Here is a 22916-nt window from a genome sequence, read left to right on the forward strand (position 1 = left end):
TGGGCTTTCTATCGCCACTTCCTCAAAGTGATGTTTATGGTTTGAAAAAGCATTGCACCACTTGGACAGTGTTGTAACATAAATACACATACTGTATACTACATGAGGAGGTCTGCACGGTTCGGAGCGTTTCTTAGTTTCTTTGTGCTGGGACATCCAAACCAAACAAACCCCAAGCATGATAAATTTCAGATATTTGTGGTGAGGAAAATTGACTGTAATTTAAATATGCACATCCACTAGTTTCAACTTTATCGACCTTCTGATCAAGGCTTTGTCAGCAAACTCTTCTTCAGCATCATTCATCTGCACATTTAAACAATAAAGGAAACTTGACAACCGGGGAAACACTCTTTCCCCTTACATGCATGAACACACACACACACACACACACACACACACACACACACACACACACACACACACACACACACACACACACACACACACACACACACACACACACACACACACACACACACACACACACACACACACACACACACACACACACACACACACACACACACACACACACACACACACCCTTAGTGCTTTTCTTTTCCCCGTGGAGTTCCATCGATGTCTCCTTCTTCCTCTTATACACATTTTCTTCAGCCTATTATTTATGCATTCAAACACATATTTTTCAGTCTCACACAGGTTAAAACATACAGCCTATAGTCAACACAAGACATGCGTGCTTCCACACACACATATGCTCATTACATTAGCACATTCCTGTACATACATAGAAAACAAAAGGTATTGTTCAACGTAAGTTTGAAAAAAGCTCAGTTTTGAAAAGGCGTCTATTAGCTCTCGTACCTAAAACTTAAAACAGGGACTGGTGCCACTGGTGTGCCAGTAGTTTAGAGGGGAGCACGCAGAAGAGTGAGGAAGGACGGAGTGTTTTCTTCTCTATCCTGTCAGGACAGTAACATTTCAGATGTCCTGCCTTCCTTCTGCGGGTCTGTATTATCAGCAGTACAAAGACAGAAATAAATGAAGCACCTCCTTTTTTCTTTTAAGCGTTTCTTTTCGGTGGAAGCACATCGTGTCTCTGGGGAAAGTGGTACGGTTGTTTTTCTGCCCCCTTCTCAGCAGCACATTTGGCTGTAGTCATTTGGGGTGGAGGGGGGAAGTAATGGATGGGGATTATGTTTAGATTTGGAGCTGTGGGAACAGGGAAGCATGACGACATTCTTAATAAGACGAACAAGAAACTCAGTCCGTAGTGATGGACGTCCTGGGATTTAACGGTCAATGTTCAAGTTAAAGTCGGTGGGTTAAGTTATGTGCCCGCAGGTTTCAGTGTGGGGGGTTGCATTGAGCTCCACACATGGTCTGGGTAAAACTGGGGGATGGGGGTTATCAGGTTAGGTGGTCTCCTTGCCCTGGTTCCCAGTGACGGTCTTGATGGAGCTGAGCGTCCGGTTGAACCAGGTCTTCTTGGCGGCCTGCACCTCGTTCAGGGCCAGACCCAGGTGGTGCTCCAGGTCCTGATGGAAGAGAAAATAAAAAGTTATCCATCAGCAGGGTTCCAAACCAGTCAGTAATTTTCAAAATTAAGCAGATTTTGGTTCACTTTTCAAAGCCTCTGTGTACTTTTTAAAGTATTTTTCACCACTTTGCCGTTCATCAATCAGCAACGTTCCCCCCAACTCCCTCCCCACTTTAAAACACACCATTAATCATATGAAATCCTCATCTTTCTTTTTACGACATCCTTCCTGATGAACTCATATCAGAGCTTCTGCTGTTGGTCAAAAACTTTCATGATGAATAGTTCACTCTACTCCTGCCATGCTCAAACTCAGCCCACACTCACTTTCTCTAATCTTACCAACTATTTACACATTGACTTTTAGCTACTGCAACTGTGCCCACATATATTTCGGAAATAGTCCAACGCTCTCCACCACTAGACCTAACCACAGCAATGTCAACAACTTCTTAAAATTTGGATTACGCCTCGAATTTCTTTGACTGCATCTTGTCAATAGTCTATTTTCTGCTGGATTTGTGCTGTCTCATCGTGGTTTAATAATCATAAGGGTAGTAATATGACTTCAGCTTTAATTCTCGTGCAGGTGACACATTGTTTAACATAAGAGCAGGTAGTATAGATATTACTGGTACTGGTGTAGCGAGCTGTGAAGGGGTCAGTCCTACATCCAGGCCTTGGTTAAACCATACAATCCATTACTTGCACCTCGCTCTGCGTCAGCCAATGGGCTTGCTACTCGCTCTCTGCAAGTGGAACCCAGGTATCCTTAAAAAAAAACACTGGCTCATAAATGGAGGAATGAGCTCCCCATTGACATCAGGACAGCAGATACAGTTACTGTTACAGTACTTCTGTTTTTGTGTAGGGGCTTACATAATCTAGATGAGCTGCAATGGGAGCAGAACTAGAATAATTCCAGTTATATTGCACCTAAATAAATGCGGCATGACTTGCAAGGTCCTCGAGCATCAGGGGGGTGAACCCAGGTGAAAAGGAAATCCTCCATATTCATATGCATTTGTTTGAGTCACATATAGTTATCTCAAAGTTATCTCTTTGCTTATTGATTTTGGCCAAGCCTGTGTTTTAGTGTACCTGGATTTTGCACTCAGCCTCCACCAGCTGCAGTTTGGTCTGGGCCAGCTCCAGCTCCATCTCTCTCAGCTGGCTCTTCAAACCCTCCTTCTCCTCGTCTTGTTCCTCAGACCCCCCCGCCGGGGCTGTGCTCACAGGGGCCCGCACACGGCCTTCTTTGTTGAAAAGACTACTGCACTTCTCACAGCCTTCCACTTTGAACTAGAGATGAAGAGACAGTGAAGAGATGTAACAGACATACAATCAGTGAACAAAAACTCTCATCTTCACAACGCTCTGATATATCACCATCATCATTGAAGCTGGAGTACAGTAGGAAAAACAAAATAAAACTGAGGGGAAATGGTCAAATGATGGAGAGACTCTTTCTTTATGACATATTATTGAGTGATTTGATGGAATAATAAACCATAATTTGACTTATTATCAAAATATGTTATGATTTATTACATGGTTATTCATGACACACTAAACTACGACATTTTTTTACTACGCAATGTATTTTAGTGACATACTTTACTATTACTGATACCGTTTTTCTGTACCGTCATTTCTCAGGACATACTTTGCTGACATTTTTTAAAGCAGTTTGTAGAATAAAAGTATGACTGACTGTTTAACATAATTGTTATCACATACAACTCTGACTTATTAGGACATACTATAATATATAACATATTTTAATAGGTTTTAGAGACATTTTAATGGGAATATACATATCATTTTAATGACATTATTACATGTGACATTTATATTCTGTGAGGTTGTCGTCTATCTGTGTGCGGTAGAGATTTTACAGTTTGAGAAGAGAGAGGGCTCTGCTTAGTTATTGAAGCATGGCAGCTCATTAGTGTGACAGCGGTACAAGCCAGCTACACTTTCCCTCTTCTGTCAGGGCTGCCCTCCTTCTGCCCTTTTGCCAGAGAGATCTTTTTGGGAGCCCTTGTACACTGTACGAAGATCCATTATTGGGCAGAGGGCATTTGTGCAAGCAGTAACAGAAAATCACTGCAAACAGAGCCTGCTAGACAACACCCCATTACAGTCATTTTAATTCTTCATTATTTAATGTTAAATCATTAAAGTAGCACTGTGTGAGCGGGACGGTATAGCTAAGCTGTGCTCAAAGTCTTTGAGGGTGTAAAAATAGTCCCAGACTTATCGAGAATAACATTACTGCAGCACAGACAATTTTAAATTTGGCTCACGGCTGCCACGCTCCTAATGGCTGTGCAGGTTGGGTCCTCTTTAATAGCTTTACTCCTCTGTGAGCACTGTTGATAGATTAACACTTTACTTTGCAATAACACGGAGCATAGTCTACAGCACAGGGTCAATGTTTTTGTTCCTTAGCAACATGAATTGACTCTACTGGTTGAGATATTCCCTTAGAATTAATATTTCATAACAGTATTACATTTCATTTGGATTAAACTGTCATCTGAGCTTAAAGCTGAACGGTAATTACACTTAACGGTTCCGGGCTCATCACGGCACAAGTGGCTGCGAGCGTTAATGAAGCAGCCGAGAGCTCAAATTGTTTCTGTCGTCACTTTAAATAGAGTGATCGGGAAGAAGTACGTCAGTGCATTATTTAGACATTTTTAATTAACAATGTTGTGAGTAACAGTTATACAATATTCACTCTGCATCACTGGGCCCCTACTTCCGTTATAATTGCGATTGCCGACAGCTTTATTGCATTTGCTGCAGCATTATTAGCAAATAACAGAGAAGAACAAGAACAAGAACACACACACACACACACACACACACACACACACACACACACACACACACACACACACACACACACACACACACACACACACACACACACACACACACACACACACACACACACACACACACACACACACACACACACACACACACACACACACACACACACACACACACACACAGCTACATTCTTACAGAAAATGTCCTTGGTTCAATAAACCTTTTGTGAGTCCTTGGGCAGCCCTGACAGAACTCTGTGCCAAAATGGCCTCCCAGCTACAGTCCAAACAAACATTTCACCCGCCAAGTGCTGGAAGTGAGATGCTTGGCCCTGGCTCCTTTACCGAAAACCTCCTTCTCCCCCCAAAAACGCTTTGATTTCTCTGCCTAACTGTTGTGTGCGTTTCAGACTGACGTTGTACCTGGAAGTAAGAGCTTAAAATACTCTACAACGATTGTCAAGAAAGTCTGATACATGTAGATTCCCCCTCTACACTTTGTCTCATTTACTTCTCAATCAGTAACTGTAAAAGTCGATCCATTCATACATTTTTCCGGTATCAACGCAGCTCTGTTTTTAAACTCCACTTATAGTCCAGGCTGTTACTCATCCTCCTGTGTTTGAATGCACACAGCAGTGTTTCGAGGTGTGTGTGTGTGTAAAATTCACCCGGATTTTCTCCAACTCTCCTCGGTTGGCCGTCTGTTGTTTCTCCAGTCGTTCACTCAGCTGGGAGCAGATCTATATGAAATAGACACATTGTTCAGTCTGCCATCAACATGATCAACATTTCAGCGGAAGCCCTTTGAATTTCTACCGAGCCACTCAACATGACACTCGGTCGGTGAAACAGTACTGTAAGGCTTTTGTATCTTGAGCTGCTCTGTTTTGGTAAGCGAAAAATAAACATTATACAGAGGCTTGTTTTAATTTTCAGAGTCTTGAAGGTTATCTAATCAATACATTTATAACCCAAAAATGACATGAATAGTTCTGCATTAGAACGTTGTTTCAAGGATTAAAGAAAATGTAATAATTAAACATTTATCACATAAGGATATCGGTCAATCGATGTCATTACTGCTGAAAAAGAGGGTTATAAAAAAATCAATCCCCCTTGTTTTTCATTCCACTCCCAAGGTTTTTTTATAAAGCTGGGATATAATAAGAAAATAAACTAAATGCGAACCTCAAAACAAATTGAAATCCAATTTTAAACGGCGAAGTATATTGTTCCCGTGAAGTCTGACCTCTCTTGACCATGCAGTGCACAACCATGTTACTCCCTTCTTTGTGTATCTTAGTCTGTATGGCCGAGACTTAATCCTCTTACTCTTAAGTCCATTAGTGTGTCGCAAGGTCCCGTGTTTCCAGCAAAGCTCACCAGATCAGACCACACACACAAGTATGCATGTCCATCCTTACTTAAACCCTATCTCTTTGTCTCCTCCTCCTATACCTATAACCCACAGCTACAAACACACACACACACACACACACACCTACATAGTTGCGCTCTCGCTTGCCGACAAACAGAAAGATCGATGTGACATGAGTCATCCTAACGGGAACATCGGGTCATCCCACCTCTCCTCGACAGACGATCTATCACTCTATCTGCTCCTGCTCTGTGCTCCTGCTCTCTGCATATCTCTCTCCCTCCCTGTGGCATACACTGTATATCTCTTCATCCTCCGCCTTTAGGGATCAATCTATACATCTCTCGGTGTGTCTTTAGCAAAGCAGATATCCATCTCCCTCCTCCTACATGTCTTTTTTTATCTGTTCCTGCTGTCAGCTTGTGCTTCATTTGCTCTCAACTACCGTTACGGAGCCCATTTCTCTACCTTGCCTTCATCACTGCTGATCACCTCTTCCTCTTGCAGCTCTCCGCTTGCTCCTGCTCTACCCGCTTCCTTTTTTTTTTAAACTACTTCAAGGCATGTGGCACATCTTTTTATTTTGTGAAGGTTTTACTTCAGCCACGGGCATTGTGTCTTCAATCAGTTTTCTACATTGCATTTTCCTCTCTTTAGATGTTTTTCTAGTTTGTAGAAGGGATAAGATTCAAAGTCTTTGTGTGAAAGATCAGATACATGTCAGTCCTCACTGGGGTACCATCCACACACATGCTGTCAATGAATAATGTGCTTATTTAAATTTAGAATGGTTGTTTTCTTCATTCTTTTAATTGCTTTATGGGCAATTTTCCTTTTTTCCACAAACAATTTCAGCTTTATTTATATGAAGTATTTCCACTCTGCTCCAGGTGTGAAATGACTACCTTTTGTATTTTCCGTGGTTTTTTTCAATGATGCATGCATACCTATAATTAGCACATTAAATGTAAATGCTATTTAAATTGCTTTCTAACACTACATGAATAAAACATGATATGTTTGGTGTGTCCTTGGTCATAATCCTTTTAAACTGTAAGAAATCAAATAAATATATTGCTAACAAGGCCTCAGAGACACTAGCATTGGCTCATGTCCCTGTCCCTGAGTGCATCTCCTCTCCAGCTTTACAGCAGGGATTACAATACGCCACTCGACACCGTTTTTAGCTCCACCATCAACAGACGTTTCTCTGTTCTCGTGGGCTGGAGGGGCAATTAGCACACACATCTTTTTGGATGGGATCCCACAAAAAAACACTTGGCATTCGCAGCCACTGAAATAGGAAAACTCAATTTGAAGAATAAGTTGAGGTAACTGGGTTGGGAAACAATGCAGGCTATTTTGGGACATTCCTCAACTTGTCAATCCCAGAAGATTGAATGCTGCTGTCCTCCTCGTCTCTCTCCTCCACAGACTTTTGTTCATGTACCCCCCCTTTCCATCCATCACCCCCATTTTCCCTGTCACAAAAATAACTATTTTTGATAAGGCGCCATTTTAACATTTTGCTCTGCTCAGCTGCATGCTAACAATCTGAAGCTGCTTTGACCTATAATACACACACAAACACACAAGTATTGGAGTTTTCACATCTGCTGTCAAGTCAAACCAATATTTTTAGACTCAGGTGAAGTTAAGATTTGCTTCTAAATTTGTCCTCCGGCTATTTCTGTGTGCCTCGCGAGCAGTTGGAGCTGGATTGTTGCATAATGTCTGAGTTGATAGTTTTTGATCTGAGTGGGTTTATATTTAAGCATTCAGTGACAGGATGAGATCTGAAAGGATGAAATCAGCCTAATAGGAACTCGGAGAGACAGGAACTCAAAATATGCTGGCATGCTAATTCATCAGAGACTCTGGGTTCAGCTCAGGGACACTTAGTTAATTTAGATGTTTCTCGTTCACAAAGTAGATACATGACTGAATATGGATTGCTCTTGTATTGTTTTTAAATATTTATAGCAACGGTAATGGCTTGATCAGAGCTGAGATCTGAGAAGAAAAGCCAAATAAGGATTGATACGGCGAGAAGAGGTATTCAAACAACCGGAGTTAAGGATGGAAACTCAACATGAACCAAAACGGAGTAATCTAATCCTAAATGGTAATGTAAATCTGAAAAAGAAAATATCTTATGGCGCCACTCACTTGGTGCCGCTTGAGAAAAGTATGAGTTTATTTCCATGATAATAAATCCTTGGCCTATTTAAATATGAAAGGATCAGGACAAGAACTATCAGAATATTATTAAACTGGATTCACTTTTTATTCATTGTCTTTGTGATTAAATTACCTTAAAAAAGTCTCCAGGCCATTACTTGCTGTGATGCAGAGATTGCCAACAGCTGGCCACTTTTTCAAGAGTCTCTAAATGACTATTTGGTCTTAAGTCTTCAAACAAACACACTTGAAAATGTCACCAAATCTTTACATTTATAACACATGGCTAGCCAAACTCCACCTCAGACCTTGAGAATGATCTTCTTGTACCTCATCATCAATTTCACCTTCTTTTGTATGCACTTGCATCTTTATTAGTGGAGCTCCAGTGTTCGGTGCGTTTTCCAGATCAATGAACAGTTTTCTGGTCATCTATTTTCAATTTAAAAGCTCCTTTTAAATTAAATCTAAGCCACAAGTGAGAATAAATTCTCTTACATACATAATTAGTGACCAGTTACTTTCTTGCTGTTGGAAAACAGCAGCAGCTGCACAGAAGTCAGCTGCTAAGCCTTGTCCACACTTATTTTTATCTCTTAACAGCAGCTCCCTGCTGGTTTAAGGATTTTAATATTTTATTGATTATCTTTTAGGCTGTTAATGGCCCAGCTTCTTGCTTTATTTCTGAGTGAGCGGCCTCACAGAGAGACTGGCTGAACCATTGTCTTTAGGTTTGTATACATTTATCTTTTTAGATTAAATTTTTCTTTTACCTGTATTTTTTAAGTTAAAATGCATAGATGTAATAAGCACTCTATAATAAATATAAATACATAATAAAGATGTAACACAATCCATGTTGCATCATATATTTTCCTGAGTTTATCTAGCTCTCTTTAATGTAATGAGTTTATTTCATTTGTATCATCGTCTATTCTCAGTTTGCATTTCTTGCTTGAGTAACTCCTTTTAGGTATATACAGCAGACCCTGTTCACTGCATGGTGAGTTATTATGCTAATTTAAACCTAAAATCCAATTGTTCAAAAACGTTTCAAGGAAACTGGTGTGGGTGTGGCACTGGTTACAGTTTCACTTCTCTAAAATGTTTCAGTGATAAAACGTCAGAGTGAAACAGGAATATGAATCAAACACAGAGGCTCTTATGACTGCATATGCTAACTGAGGGATCTACCCTGTTGCTAGACTTCTTATTTTAAAGGTGCCATAGAATGGAAAACTGTATTTACCTTGGCATAGTTGAATAAGGAGAGTTCGGTACATTGAACTGACATACCGTTAACCTCAAACACCATTGTTTCCTCCTTCACGTGCAAATCATGAATATGCATATCACAGCGGTAAAACGGGTGAAATTACAACAACCCCTGTGAGTATCGTCTCACACGGTAGTCCAGCCCCAACATTTGCATACAGCAGCTGCTGGAAACACTAACGCTAACACTTACCACTCCGTAACGTTGCTCTCCAATCTCTGACCAACTGGCTGTTCTTCAAATTCATCGGTTTCCTCCTCCGATAAAGGCTCAAACACGTAAGGTTGGATGCCAATAGCCTCCAATGTTAATCTCTCACAGTTTCGCAAACTTCACTTACTTCTTTGGGCTCTGAGGCAGCCATGGATTGCTCCTTGTAAACCAGCCAATCAGAGCAGAGGTAATCATAATTATTTAAATGAGTGCCCAAATAAGGCAATTCAGCATTCTAGGTCATAGGGTTGTAAATGAGCCTGTAAAACCCCATCTGGACATTTTTTGGATCAACCAAAGTTATATACTTTCTTTGTAGACATCAGAGAACAATTTAAAATACCAGATAGATGCATTGTATGGCACCTTTAATCATTTAAAATGATTACTTCTCATACAGTACAAACCTGCTTGTATTCTCCAATGATGGAGCCGTTCTTCTTTATCTCTGATTCAGATTTATCGAGCTCTCGCCTGCACATCTCCTTCAGCTGTGGAAACAAACAAACAGGATCCTGTTAGGAGGTCGGGGGGGCAGACAACAAGAACAGAGGTCGAGTCACGACCGTGTCACTGCCGTGACATGTGAAGAAGACTGAGACAGGTATAGGCAGACGTGCAGCTCGGGGCAAAGTCACAACCTTAACCAACACCTCTGTGTAAGCAATAAATCGTTCACTGCTTCACCTACACATTCAAGGAGACACATTTGGAGGACTGCTTTGAACACACAGGCTTGTCTTTCATCTCGGAGAGATTGAACTCTTTGAAAGCCTTTGACATAGAAGGTATGGCATAGATAATAGAAAAAAAGCTTGAAAATGCTTATAATATAGTTCTTTAAGCCAGTTTTATAACATTAATAGAAAATACAGGCAGGGAGGAAATAGCAAAAAATGCCCTCATCAGTAAAATCAACCATTCTAGTGTGAGATTCAAATAAATAATAAAAACGTGCAGACTCTTGGCTCCGTCCATAACAGATAGGCTGCTCAGTCATAGCTTGTCACATCGATATTGCATACTTCCTGCTGCCTCTCCACCCCAGGACAGGAGAGTCAGGCAGTTTTCACAATAATTCTGTTCATCCATTCACATGAGAATTTGTGTTGCAATATCGCTGACGCCTCCCTAACATCTATAACTCTGTGTGCCCCCTTGAGATTCAACGAAAACCGTATATTCAGCTAAAGGGTAGCTACAGGCAGAAAGATGTCTGGTTGTTGGCTCTAACCTGTGCAGATTCTTCCTCCAGTCGCCTCTTCTCGTCCTCAGAGTCCACCAGTTTCTGTTTGGTCAGCAGCAACTCTTTATTCAGTGCGTCTGCCTTCTCCTCAGCCTGACACACACACACACACACACACACACACACACACACACACACACACACCAAAATAACCTAATGTTAATGAGGTCATTGTAAGATACACTTGCTTTCATTTCTCCTTAAGTTGCTACATGTGTGTTTTTTGCACAAACACTTGTACGCCTGCAATTTTTGTCATGTTATTTCACTTCTTGCACAATTGTTGCCACATTGAACGCATTTTTGCTTCTGTTAAGAGACAACACACACTTTAATGAACACACACACACACACACACACACACACACACACACACACACACACACACACACACACACACACACACACACACACACACACACACACACACACACACACACACACACACACACACACACACACACACACACACACACACACACACACATCCCTTGTCTCAGCTTACGTTGTCGAGGTCTTTCCGCAGAGCTATCTTGCTGCTGACTAGCTCATGCGCCAGGTCGTCATTCTCCTGCTCCAGACGCATGTTAGCCTCTTGCAGACGACGGTTCTCCCGCTGGACGGAGGGAGAGATTTAAAGAGAGAAGGATAAAAACAGGAAGAGGGCAGGAAGGGGAGATGAAGACAAAGCAAAGAGGAGAAACAAGAAAAAAAGTAGGACAATAAAACAGAAGAGCATATGAACGGATATAAGGAAGGGAACATGAAAGAGGAAGGAAGAGACGGGGGAAAAAGAGAGTTACTCGTGAGAATTTGCAAATTAATGTTTAAGCAACGAGTTTCCTGTGTCAGTGCAACAAAATACAGACTGCGGGTGTAAAAGTGATCAGGTGAGAGCGTGATTCCACTTTAGGAGTTGTCTGTAATGTTTAACAGAGCATAACCTGAGTGTACATCATTAACAGCGAAAGAGAGCTGACTTATTTTCCAAGAGATGACAATTAAAGATTGATCAGGAAAAAGTCTATAAAATCTGGAGTGTTTGCACCTTCAATAAAATATATTATATTGCAGTATTTGTTTAATCTAGGATGGTATTTATTTAATTTTTTACACAAAGGCTGGCTCAGACAGACCAGATGTTGCAAATAACATCATAATAAATAAGGAGAAATGACACTGAAATATACTCAGACAAAAATCACAATATGAATGAACCAACCTGACAGCAGTCAGCTTATCAAGCTGCGGTTAATGTGGCGACTGTATCTTCATAAAATGCAATAATTTAAACAAGATATCTTTTCGTTTGTCATTCAAGAAAAAAAAATGATCTTGGTAAATGGTTCGTTGCAAGCATTATCATGAGCAAACAAAGCAGAAGTTCAGTCACTGTAATTGATGATCTTGTACTGTGTACAACCAGCCCCGATACCCTTGAGATGACTTATGGCATGTACAATAAATGGCTTTCTGGGCGCCATGTAGTTTTTCTTTACCGAACAAGGACTGTCAAGGTCTACAGTGAAATAATTATTTATTCCGTCCAGTGGAAAATCTGTCAGAATATAGTTGTAGTTATTACACTAACTGGTGAAACATATAGTGGAGTATTGTTCCAGAGGTGTGAGATCGAATGGTAAGCTAAAATATAATCACAAACTCAGAAAACTGAAAGTTATTGTAACAAGGTGTAAGAATAGGGTTAGAATTGCACGTTATTTCAAAAAGCAGATACAGCTTTAAATTAAATCTGTGTTAATTTCATAGACAATTGTTATTATTTCTAAGTTCTACGTGTGCAAAGGTGAATATGTTTGGCCAATTTCTACCTCGTATCTGTCAATGGGGGCCTCCTGCTGCTCCTGCTGCTCTCTCAGGGTGTGGTACTCCTTCTCAAACTTCTTCAGCTTTTTCTGGCTGATCTGTTGGGCAGTGAAGGCAGAAAAGATAAATGTTATAAACTCATCAAATATATCACACGCACATGAAGAATAACACTTATTAACAAATCACGAAAAATATGAATTTAAAATGAGCCCAAAAGGTTTTGGCTCAGGAACCAAAAGGAGCTGAGTCTTTCTCATCTCATCGGGATAGATTTGTTCTGTTGGATTGTGGTGGTCTTTAGATCAGATCAGCATTTGAAAAGGATGCAATGGCAAAATTAAGAGATTACAGAAAAATTAGGCCCAATTTGCTACTGTAATTTTCTTTCTGAGAAGCCGGTCCATTGGGATTTCACTGCCCAAACAATGCCACTAAACTGATTTGCTGACTTTCAAAAAGGTGTTTTATTAGTTAATCTTCAAGAGTACACATTTAAAATGATGCTGTTACACAAGACATGCGCATTAACAGGGGCTGAATGTTCCCTGAAGACAGCATATACGTGTTTCTGTCTGATTAGGAAACTTTGTACGTTCTAATCCTAAATTACATTGTATAATCAATCACACTGGTTTGTTCACATTCAAATCTCTTATTAACTACAGCAGTTGCAAAAAGAGCTGAATCAAAGGAACTGTACAGAAATCTCTCCAGGCAGGTAAAACTAATTGGCATCTGCTCACACTATTTATTACATTGTTGATGAACAGAAAAAGCAGTACAGAGTTCAGGTTCTATTGCACACCTCTGTTCTCCCAAAACTTTCTCATTCAAACGCTTATAATCACAGTAATGCCTACAGATGCACACAAAGGCAGTCTCATCAACAGGCCTTTCACTGCCGAGCTGCTGCCTTACATTGGGCTTTTTAAAAGAGATAGCTACCGTACAGTAAACATGGTGTGCTTGATTTTTAACATGAAAGAGACACCTGCTTAGCTTATCTTTGGATTTAAATCTAATCTGATAACAGCTGCAACATTAGTGTACCATTGCTGTTTGCATGCAGGCCTGAATACCTCAAATGTAGGTTATCTATTACATTAAATCCGATGGTCCAAATCCTCCCAGCACTTTCCACTTAATGATGATGGCAGAACTGGGACAGCATGATCCAAATGTCCTGTTTTAAGTTGGTCCCTGCACGTGTGTGTGTGTGTGTGTGTGTGTGTGTGCATGAACATGGGATACAGACAAGGGAGAAAAAGTACATGAGGTCATCAGGGCAGGAGAGGCCTCATCCATGCCCTTTTCCTCTTTCCTCTTTTCTCTTGCAGTGACAGAAAGCTGGGTTCGCAAAAGTTATCTCTTACAAAAGCAATTAGGAACATAAAGCAGCTCTCTTAAACACAGCCATAGGTTATACACATTAAATATTTCCCACCTTACAAGTCTCGGATCAGTTATACATTGCCTAATTACCTGTGCCGTACCATCCGGATAGTTTTCTTAAAGTGCACTACAGGAGGAATTTTCTTACACCTCTTATGTGATGTGCTTATTATTCTCTGCTCTACTAAACCTTGAAAAACCTTTAATAAACTTTCTTCATTTGGATAATTGCTTACTATAGAGAAATACCTCCTCGGCGGGCATATGAACTGAAAATAAAATCAAGGGCTATTAGGTAAACATAAAAAGATGGAAACTAGCACAGAGGTAAATAAAATAACTGCACGCATTCATGATTTGCATTTAAATTCCCTGAGCAATTTGCCTTTATTCCCGTTAGAAGTCAAAAGGTTGGCAGACAAGAAGAGAAAAAGGTGTAACAACTACACACTGACACAAAATGAATGACCCCAGTTTGACCCTGAGGTTGTCTCATGAATACATTTTCTGACCTGACCGTAGTTTCCAACTGTTTGTCACATATTCAAAATTATTCAAATTATAATGACCTTTGACCACAATTACTAAGTAGTTTAAAGGGTTTTTCTACTGGAGGCATTATAAATCCTCTTTTTTTCTACCTCATGGGATAGTATAACTAAAATCCTGCTTTACAGCCTTATGCTTTTTCCACCGTCAGAGTGAAAAGGAGGTCAACGAGGGCGAAGGACCAGAACCTCTTTTAAATAAATAATAATAAAAAATGTTTTACTCAAACTAAATCCAGATGTAAATCATTTTAAAGATATAATCCAGACTTTAAATCACTGCCTAGATGCCTTAAAAATCTGAGCTAAAAGTTAGATCACCTGGCAGTGCAGAAAGATCAGTGCTCCAATCAGAAGGCAGGGTCATCAGTGAATGAGGACACCAGTAAGCTGATCAGTTAATCCCTCTACAGCGAAATCCAAGCTTCAGATTAGCCTACCTTGATTCAGATTAATTCTAAGCTCAGACATTGTTTTTTGTTTTGAGGGTTGAATAAGGTTTACTGGAAATAACCTCAGTATGCAGAAATCACAAGGCAATGTGCGTCTAGGTAACTATATGCAGGAATTTTATAAAAGTGGGTATAAAGCAACCCTTAATAGTCAAAATAAAGCCAGCACTCGTGAATAAAAACAATGTGTTTATACTGGCTTCCATCTGAGAGGCCACATCAGCCCAAACCCGTGATTTATGTTCACAACTGATGCCTCAAAAATGAGTCCAGTTGCCTCTGATTTAGTTCCACTAGAGTTTTGATGGATAATCTGCTCGTGTTATCTCTCTCTCTGTTCCCACCTGTCTAACTGAATAAGCCAAAATATCTCCAAGCTGGCTCCTTTACAGAGTTAGATCTAATAAATATCTCTGCCCAAAGTTACCTTCAAAGTCAGGTACCTCTAAACTAGGACAGCCTGTTCGAAACAGGTCAGGACACAGGCGTGTGTGTGCGTGTGCGTGTGTGTGTGTGTGTGTGGAATTGCATTTGTAGAACTTGATTCAAGGTTCAAAAGCGACCCCTAGTGGTATTTAGGGTGTACTGCGGGACTATATAGAGGTTTTATCCATTACAATCTATCTGGGTTATCTGATCAGAGAACATTCTGGGTTATTTGTTTCAATTATTTCAAATCTATTACAGCTTTATGTTTTCTGAACATTTTGAAGACCTTTAGTTTTGATATTGTGGTTACTAAGAAGACTTAGAAACTGAATAATAAGTAAAGCTGATGCTGGGTCTTTGTGCAGTATAAGGGATGAAAGGCAGAACAGACATAGCTGCTGTGTGTTCAAAGGAAGCACTCTATTAGCTGTTACTTTAAAATCACCTTCATGCCACAGGCCAGCTCCATCAGTTTCTTTGCATTTTCCTCTGAGCGATATCTCTTCGGTACTGGGACACGAAAGAATTTGAGTGCACCCTCGAAGTCTGTTTGGATCAGATCGTCTTTTGATGTCTGAGGAAAATAAGGATAGGAACAAAAGAGTTAGAGAACACATGTACAGAACATGGATCAGCCTGTATGAATGCCTTGCTTTTTTTTAAACATGAAGCAAAGTGATCATATGAGAATATGATATAAGTTGATATTTCTCTAACTCATAGATCCTTATTTTGAGGCAAAACTCACAAGAAGGGACACTACACATGCTACACTACTCAAGTGTACAATCTTTCCATGGCTTGTGGCACTTGCTCTGTCTTTTTTGTTCTACTATGAGCTCTGGTGGCCAGTGATACTGTTTGTGTGTGTTTACCTTCAGAAGGGCCAAGGCTACATTGAAGATCACACTGATGCCCTGAAAAGAAATAGACACATTTGACATTTAGGAATTGAGAGACTGTTGTTCGACCAAATAACATCATTAAACATGGGTTAAACAGTTGCAGAGGGGTATGTGCACAATGTATAGGATTTCTTTGTTATTGACTTTGAAATTATATTTGCTATCAATGGGAACATAAAACTATTGACGAGATTTATACAAATAAAAAGAGAAAAATCTAAAATGCATACAGCACACAATACATTTTTTTTTAATTTCTTCTGTAGTTTTATTTTCCAGCTTTGCCTGTTTGAAATGTGCAAACTCTTACTCTTCCTAGGAGAATATTTATCAGTGCTGTCGGACTTTATGGGAAGTTGAAAATCTACCCTCTTAACTTCTCTCCACAGAGGTTGAGGATTTGGCTGGCTAGCTTAAAGACATCCAGAGAAACTCCAGTTGTCTTGGCTTGGACCACCACGCTGAAAGGTCAAACTTGTACTTAGTTTGAGGTTTGTGTGTGATTTGGAGCAGATTTACTCTCTGCACTTGGGTTTGTCTATCATATCTTATATCTTGGAACACTCTCCAGTTTCCTGCTGTTGCGATGCTTCGGTTCAGCATCATTGCACGCTACATTAATCAGAATATTAATGAACATGGGTTCTTCTAGATCTACAGCTTTACATTCAGGCCAAAAAAAAGATCTTTGTCTCATCAGTCATAGTACTCTCAGAGGCCTTCGGGTGGATACACTTTTTATTGAACTTTGGCCAAATTGCAAGCTCTTGGAGGAGTGTTCATTGTTCCAAACTTCAACATCTAAATCAACATTCCTTATTAGCGATACTTAACAAATGTGGATCCTAAATCTAACTAAAGCTGTCGTTCATGGGAGGAGAATGTACGCCGGGGAACCTACGCTCCAGATAAGAACGGTTTCTAGATGTCCCTGAACAATAACATGTCAGCTTGTGCTGGATCAGAAACTGCCATCAACAAAGCGTCCAAGCTGCCCCTCCTTAAGGGAGATTACAGCAACCTGAACGCCGAAGAACTATGCCATGGGAATAGAGACAGAAGAAGGAGAAAATGATGAACTAGGACAAAGGTTAAACACAAGCTAAATATTCCCCAAAAGATATCACAGTCTGAATTCAACTCGAGGTGAGCTAGTGACCCAGACTTGCCATGGGAAATGTAAAGGCGATGATGATGACGATGATGATGATGAATCGACTCCTGAAGGCTTTTATTGCTTAAATTTGCCAGAGTTAACAAATTACATATGTGATTTGCAGCCAGGAAAGTTGTGTTAGTGTCTGTTTATTACCAACCTCGCACAGTAGCAGGTCAATGATATGGAAGACCATGTAAAGAGGGAACTTGGCTGTGAAGAGGGTGAGGAACCACTGAGAGGCGTACATGTGAGCCTCCAGACCAACATTCAGGAAGTGGTTGTACAGGTCTGGTAAATATTCCTGTTTAAGACAGAGAGGAGGCAGATGACAGAATTAGGAGGGAGAAGATAAATTAGGGGACAGGGGCACAGAGAGTTGGACAAAAAAAGGCAAAGGAAAGAGGAGTGAGGTACGTCAAACAATTTAATAGAAAAATGTAAAACCCAGAAAGAAAGAGAACAAATTAGAACATCATCTTAACCAATGCTAAAATCTGCAAATGACACACACATACCTGCATGAGTCTCTCAAGCTGGAAGAACTTGCAATGCAGATCTTCAAAGTTCTGCTTGAAAAGGTCCCTGAGCCCGTAGTCAAACATGATCTTGACCAGCACACTGAAGGCTTGCTCCTCTGGCATCTGAAGAAAAAGATCAAAGGACTTAGTAATTAGATCTTTATGCCAATGTATGTCCTTGTGTTTTAAAATGAGGCTAATATTTGTTTTACTTTTCAGCTTTCCCATATACAACTACCGGAAGTTGTTCCATAAATAATTGAACAGTTGTTTGATAATGCCCCCCTGGTACATCGGCTTCAAAAAAGGCATGTTCTCAGTCTGTCCACTAAGTGGCATTGTTGCCTTTTTTTCTGAGTCTTTTAGGGAAGCAACTCTAGCTTGGCAGATAAACACATATTAAACATTATTAATTAAAAAAAGTCAGTTTCCCCCTTACACCACCCTGCAGTAACAATACATCATTCTTATCAATTCTGACACTGAATGACAAGACATTCAAAATAAGCCAGGCTATATAATGCCTCCAGCATTGAAGAATGTCAAAAAAGACACACATGTAAAATGAAAACAAAATAGTCCCTCTCAGCTATTAAAAGAGGATTAAATGCATAGGACTGTTGCTGCACCCTACTGATAAGTGAACTCACGTGCAGCAGCAGCACAGCAGCCAGGAAGGATTGTCCCTGGCAATATCCAATCTCCTCATCGTACACAGAGTAAGCCTGAAGGAGAGGACAAAGGTGAACAGGTTCACAGTTAAAATCACAGGAGAAGATTGAGGGGTTTGAAAGGTAAGCCTCCTGTATAATAGATGTGTGACCAAATGCTGCCGTCAGCCTGCAAATGAAGCATGCAGCTGAGACTTTTCACAGGCACATTAATCACTTTTTATGAATTTAACACAGAATCAAATGATGAAATTTAATCAGAATGAAAAGATAAAGAGCCTCAATAAATACGTTGAGGGTCATTTGTCCAAGAATAAAAAAATTTCTTTGGGAGTTTGCAAACAAGCCCAGGGCAAGTTCAGTATAGGGTGAGAGAGGTGGCTCAAGCTACATGGAAGCTTAACACAGTTTTACATTTAACAGAACTAAATCAACATCTGTTGAGAAATTACAAACGAAAAAATAACAACCAAGATCGTCTGTGTATCAGATTGGGTAGATATCATTTGTATGAATGTTATTTTGTTTTACTCACAGCAGACTTGCACTTGAATATTATCATAAAAGCTGATTAAGAGTGTATCTAGTTGGTTTTATTCTTCTTTTGTTCAACAAACTCAGATTTATGTGCAGTGCCCTAGACATAAATAGGTTAAGGATCTGAAGGGATGGAAAAAAAGCTGAAAAATGAACCATGAGTCTGTTAAAAGACAAATAGAAAGGAAATGAATAAGAGTGAGAAAGGGGAGAGTTGTAGAGTGATATTAGTGTAGAGGAGATGGAGTAAATTTGAGGGGAGGGAGCAAGAAAGAGAGCTTGTAAAAAGGCTGTAGAGGCCTACTGAGTTACAAACGCAAAAAATGAAAGCAAGTCAAACAGGCAGAGTGTGGATCAATCCACACGCAGAGGAAAAGGAAGGCCCGCTGAATTATTCACACACACCCGAGGAGGTACTTGTCTGGGAAAGAGATTGATGTTAGCAGTGGTGTGTGTGTGTGTGTGTGTGTGTGTGTGTGTGTGTGTGTGTGTGTGTGTGTGTGTGTGTGTGTGTGTGTGTGTGTGTGTGTGTGTGTGTGTGCATCTGTTAACATGAGACAGAAAGAGCTGGCACTCTACAATCAATAAGTATTTTGTGACAAAATGCCAGGTTTCTGTTTATTTGTGTGTGCTCTGCTCAGCTGTGCAGCGCGACTGATTTCAGTACAGTCTGGTGTGTGTGTGTCCGTGTGTGTGTGTCCGTGTGTGTGTGTGTGTGTGTGTGTGTGTGTGTGTGTGTGTGTGTGTGTGTGTGTGTTTTCCTTCAGAAATGTGACGAGCATTGACTGTTATGAACTCGCTGAACCTCAGAGAAACTCAGTGGCTGTTCAGTACATGATTTAGAGTTTCCTTTAGCTCTGAAAACTCTGTCTACTGCTCTGCAAACTTCAGCAGACTGTAAAACAAGACATTTAGATGATAACTAAACAGTTTCCAGGGGAACATGTGATTCTATTTGAGATCAAGATTGCTATAAGTGGTTCAAGCAATCAACTCTAATGCTATTAAAAAAGGCCAATTGTTAGTAATCATGAAATTATATAATCATGGCCACAATGTTCATAATACATCTCCCAAGAAAAACACTCATAACGGAGGTTGTACGGTTTAAACGATCACTATGTTTGTATATATGTATGGATTCAAATGAAGTTATTTTATTTATGTAGTTATTACTGGCTGGTATTAGTTTTAATATTTTACAGATGTATTTTGAGTTGCACTTCTCAAATGTGTGTGTTTCACCTTGTGCTAATTCCTAAATTACCGTCGTCAAGGGATGATTGGCTGTGTCAAGTTTCATAAAAGACTGATAATAAAACTTAGGCATTAAGCATTTGACTCTAAATCTAAATGCAGACCATGTGGATCAGAGTGAAGATCAGAGGCAGGGAACACATGCTTGTTTTGGCAGTCTGTTGTAGCTGTTGGTGAATCTTTTACCATAGCTTTGATCCTTATACTACTGTCCATAATGCCCTGTGATGACTTAACAAATATATCTAAAACCTCCCATTGCATGAGTGTATGTGACCCACCTTGCATATCTTGTAGAGGGAGTCTTGTCCATCTCCTCCAGTGTCTTTGAAGTAGTCATGAGCTGGGAATGTCCTGTTGATGTCCCTGGTGATGGCACTGTCCTGGGGGGACTCCTAACAATGATACAAAGGAGATTGGGGTGTCACAGATAGGGAGATTCATCCACAAGATAAGACAGCCATATCCCATAGAGGCCCAGCTGTGGTCAGCGTTACTTAGTATGTGCTGGAAACACACTGTTGAGATTTACAGTCAAGATGAATTACTAGTGGCACAGTGTGTTCTCTCCTACAGTACAGACTGTACTTCATCTCTCCCTGTATCTCCGTGTGTCATTTCTGTCCTTTTCAGTTCTAATTGTTATCAATTTAAAACCTGAAAGGTATGTTTTTTGTTGCCAAAGCTAAGATAAAGTCGAAAAAATATAAAGGAGCTCTATCAAGCTGTATAAGAATAACATTAAAGGGAAACTGAGCAGAGACATCATGTTGTGTGCAGCACGTTATTATTGATCACCTTTATTCAATATACAGTAAGAGTTTTCTGTGAAACAACCACTCGAGAGTGACTAAAACTCGATTGACTTTGTTAAGAAAAAAGTGAATGCGACCTAATGCACATCAGTCTTTGCACTCAGTACTAGCAACGTCTCTGATTTCCCTACTTCAGAGTTATATCAACATGAAGGTTTCTTGATGGAAACATAACCAAAGTTATCTGCAACATGACTTATGGGATCAAATAATGTTTGTGTACTAAGATCCTGTGCCTTATCGGCTAGCATGGCTAAATACATGGACATGTCTGCATATATGTTGATACAAGTGCAGAAATGTGACCCCTTCTTCGTACAGAACACACACAAGCCTGAGGCAACATCCAGTCTATCTGTGGGATATCCCTCCACTGTGATGACAAAGCACAACACAGTGGAATTACCGCCCTAACAGATTAGTAAATTCTCTACTAGCTAAGATTCATAACTGATGCTCAGCGTATTTGAAGCATCTAAATAAATAATACTTCTGCAAGACGCGACCATTAAATGACTAATCAAATACACATATGAAGATGTCAGTATTTGGAGGTTAAGTAGCTCTGAAGATGGCATGCATTTCACTTTAAAAGGCGAACATCTGTAATTTCATTCTTAGGAGCCTGGTGGCCTGAAACAACTTGTATACCCTTGGTGAATAGAAAGCTAGCGTAGGGGTTTTCATTTAATCAGTAAAAATAATGCCTTACCAAGTTAAGGTTAAAGGTTTATTCATGTGATTTTCTGTTGATTCATGTAGGAACATTGATCACCAAACGTTGGGATTCAAGAAATAATCAGGACTTTGAAGCAAAGCATTCAGTGCCTTGCTTAAAAGTATTTTAGCAGGACAGAAATTAACCATCAATGCCTGCAGGGTCCTAATAAAACCTATTCTGTTCTCTTTGCAGCTAATCATGCTTTCTGTGTCTCGCTGTTTGTGTACTCATCAAGTCCCTCCCGTTATTTTCCAAGGTTTGAAATACCAGCATCCACAAAGGAAGAGTGAAACAACAATAACGTAAGTATAAGAAGAAATGCAGGAAGAAAGGAATACCAAAACAAAAGTGAGCTAATGGTGATCAGAGAGTGTGTGTGTGTGTGTGTGTGTGTGTGTGTGTGTGTGCTTGCTGTACATTAATTTACTACAGCTGAAATGATTAGATGATTAATCGATTAGTTGATCAACAGGCAAATAACCAAAACCATAAACCATTTAAAAAACAATGTTACTTGCACTGGTGCTGCATCCAGCTTGAAGAGCTGCTCATTACTCTGGGCCACAGTCTCTCAGTAACGATAAGGATCCATGTTTAAACAAGCACCACTTAGCCATACTTATCTGAAGTGCTGAGAGCATGTACAAAGACCTCTGGCATAATAGCCAATTAGCTTCCCTTCTTTCTGTCTGTTCGTTCAGTTAAAGCGAGGTTCGGAATAGGGTAGCGTGAGAGGGCAGTGAAAACATATCCACTGTATAGGAAGTGTGACAGCAAACTCCACCAATTGAGAGGAAGAGAAAAATAAGGATCTCTAAGTGAATGCATAGTTAGCACAGTTGATAATAAAGCTAATAACATACCTATTAACCAAGCTTTAAGTTATATTTAAACACCTGAACATGAAGTAAGCAGTTTATGTTTGTTTTTAAGCTTTAAAAAATGTAGTCCTTGACAGGAGACTCTGGCCAATCACATTTCAGAGAGAGGATGTTTTATATTGTCTGTACTACAAATATTTTCATACGGTAAAAGTCT

At 40.0% G+C, this 22916-nt stretch overlaps 1 protein-coding gene across 2 annotated transcripts in view; it reads right to left on the minus strand.

Moving 5' to 3' along the window:
• LOC134868376 (rab GTPase-activating protein 1) overlaps nt 1-22916 on the minus strand; it is a 60312-nt gene continuing 37396 nt past the window's right edge. For both annotated transcript variants that reach the window (XM_063889455.1, XM_063889454.1), the window contains 13 exons: nt 20624-20737; nt 18528-18602; nt 17875-18000; nt 17517-17660; nt 16171-16212; nt 15741-15869; nt 12477-12569; nt 11150-11260; nt 10633-10737; nt 9806-9889; nt 5019-5090; nt 2606-2806; nt 1-1502 (listed from right to left, as the gene is read on the minus strand). In XM_063889455.1, the coding sequence (XP_063745525.1) occupies nt 1380-1502; nt 2606-2806; nt 5019-5090; nt 9806-9889; nt 10633-10737; nt 11150-11260; nt 12477-12569; nt 15741-15869; nt 16171-16212; nt 17517-17660; nt 17875-18000; nt 18528-18602; nt 20624-20737 (1419 nt within the window). In that variant the 3' untranslated portion in view covers nt 1-1379. The remainder of the gene's footprint in view (nt 1503-2605; nt 2807-5018; nt 5091-9805; nt 9890-10632; nt 10738-11149; nt 11261-12476; nt 12570-15740; nt 15870-16170; nt 16213-17516; nt 17661-17874; nt 18001-18527; nt 18603-20623; nt 20738-22916) is intronic.

This window comes from Eleginops maclovinus, chromosome 8 (assembly GCF_036324505.1).
Source record: "Eleginops maclovinus isolate JMC-PN-2008 ecotype Puerto Natales chromosome 8, JC_Emac_rtc_rv5, whole genome shotgun sequence".
NCBI classification, from domain to species: Eukaryota; Metazoa; Chordata; class Actinopteri; order Perciformes; family Eleginopidae; genus Eleginops; species Eleginops maclovinus.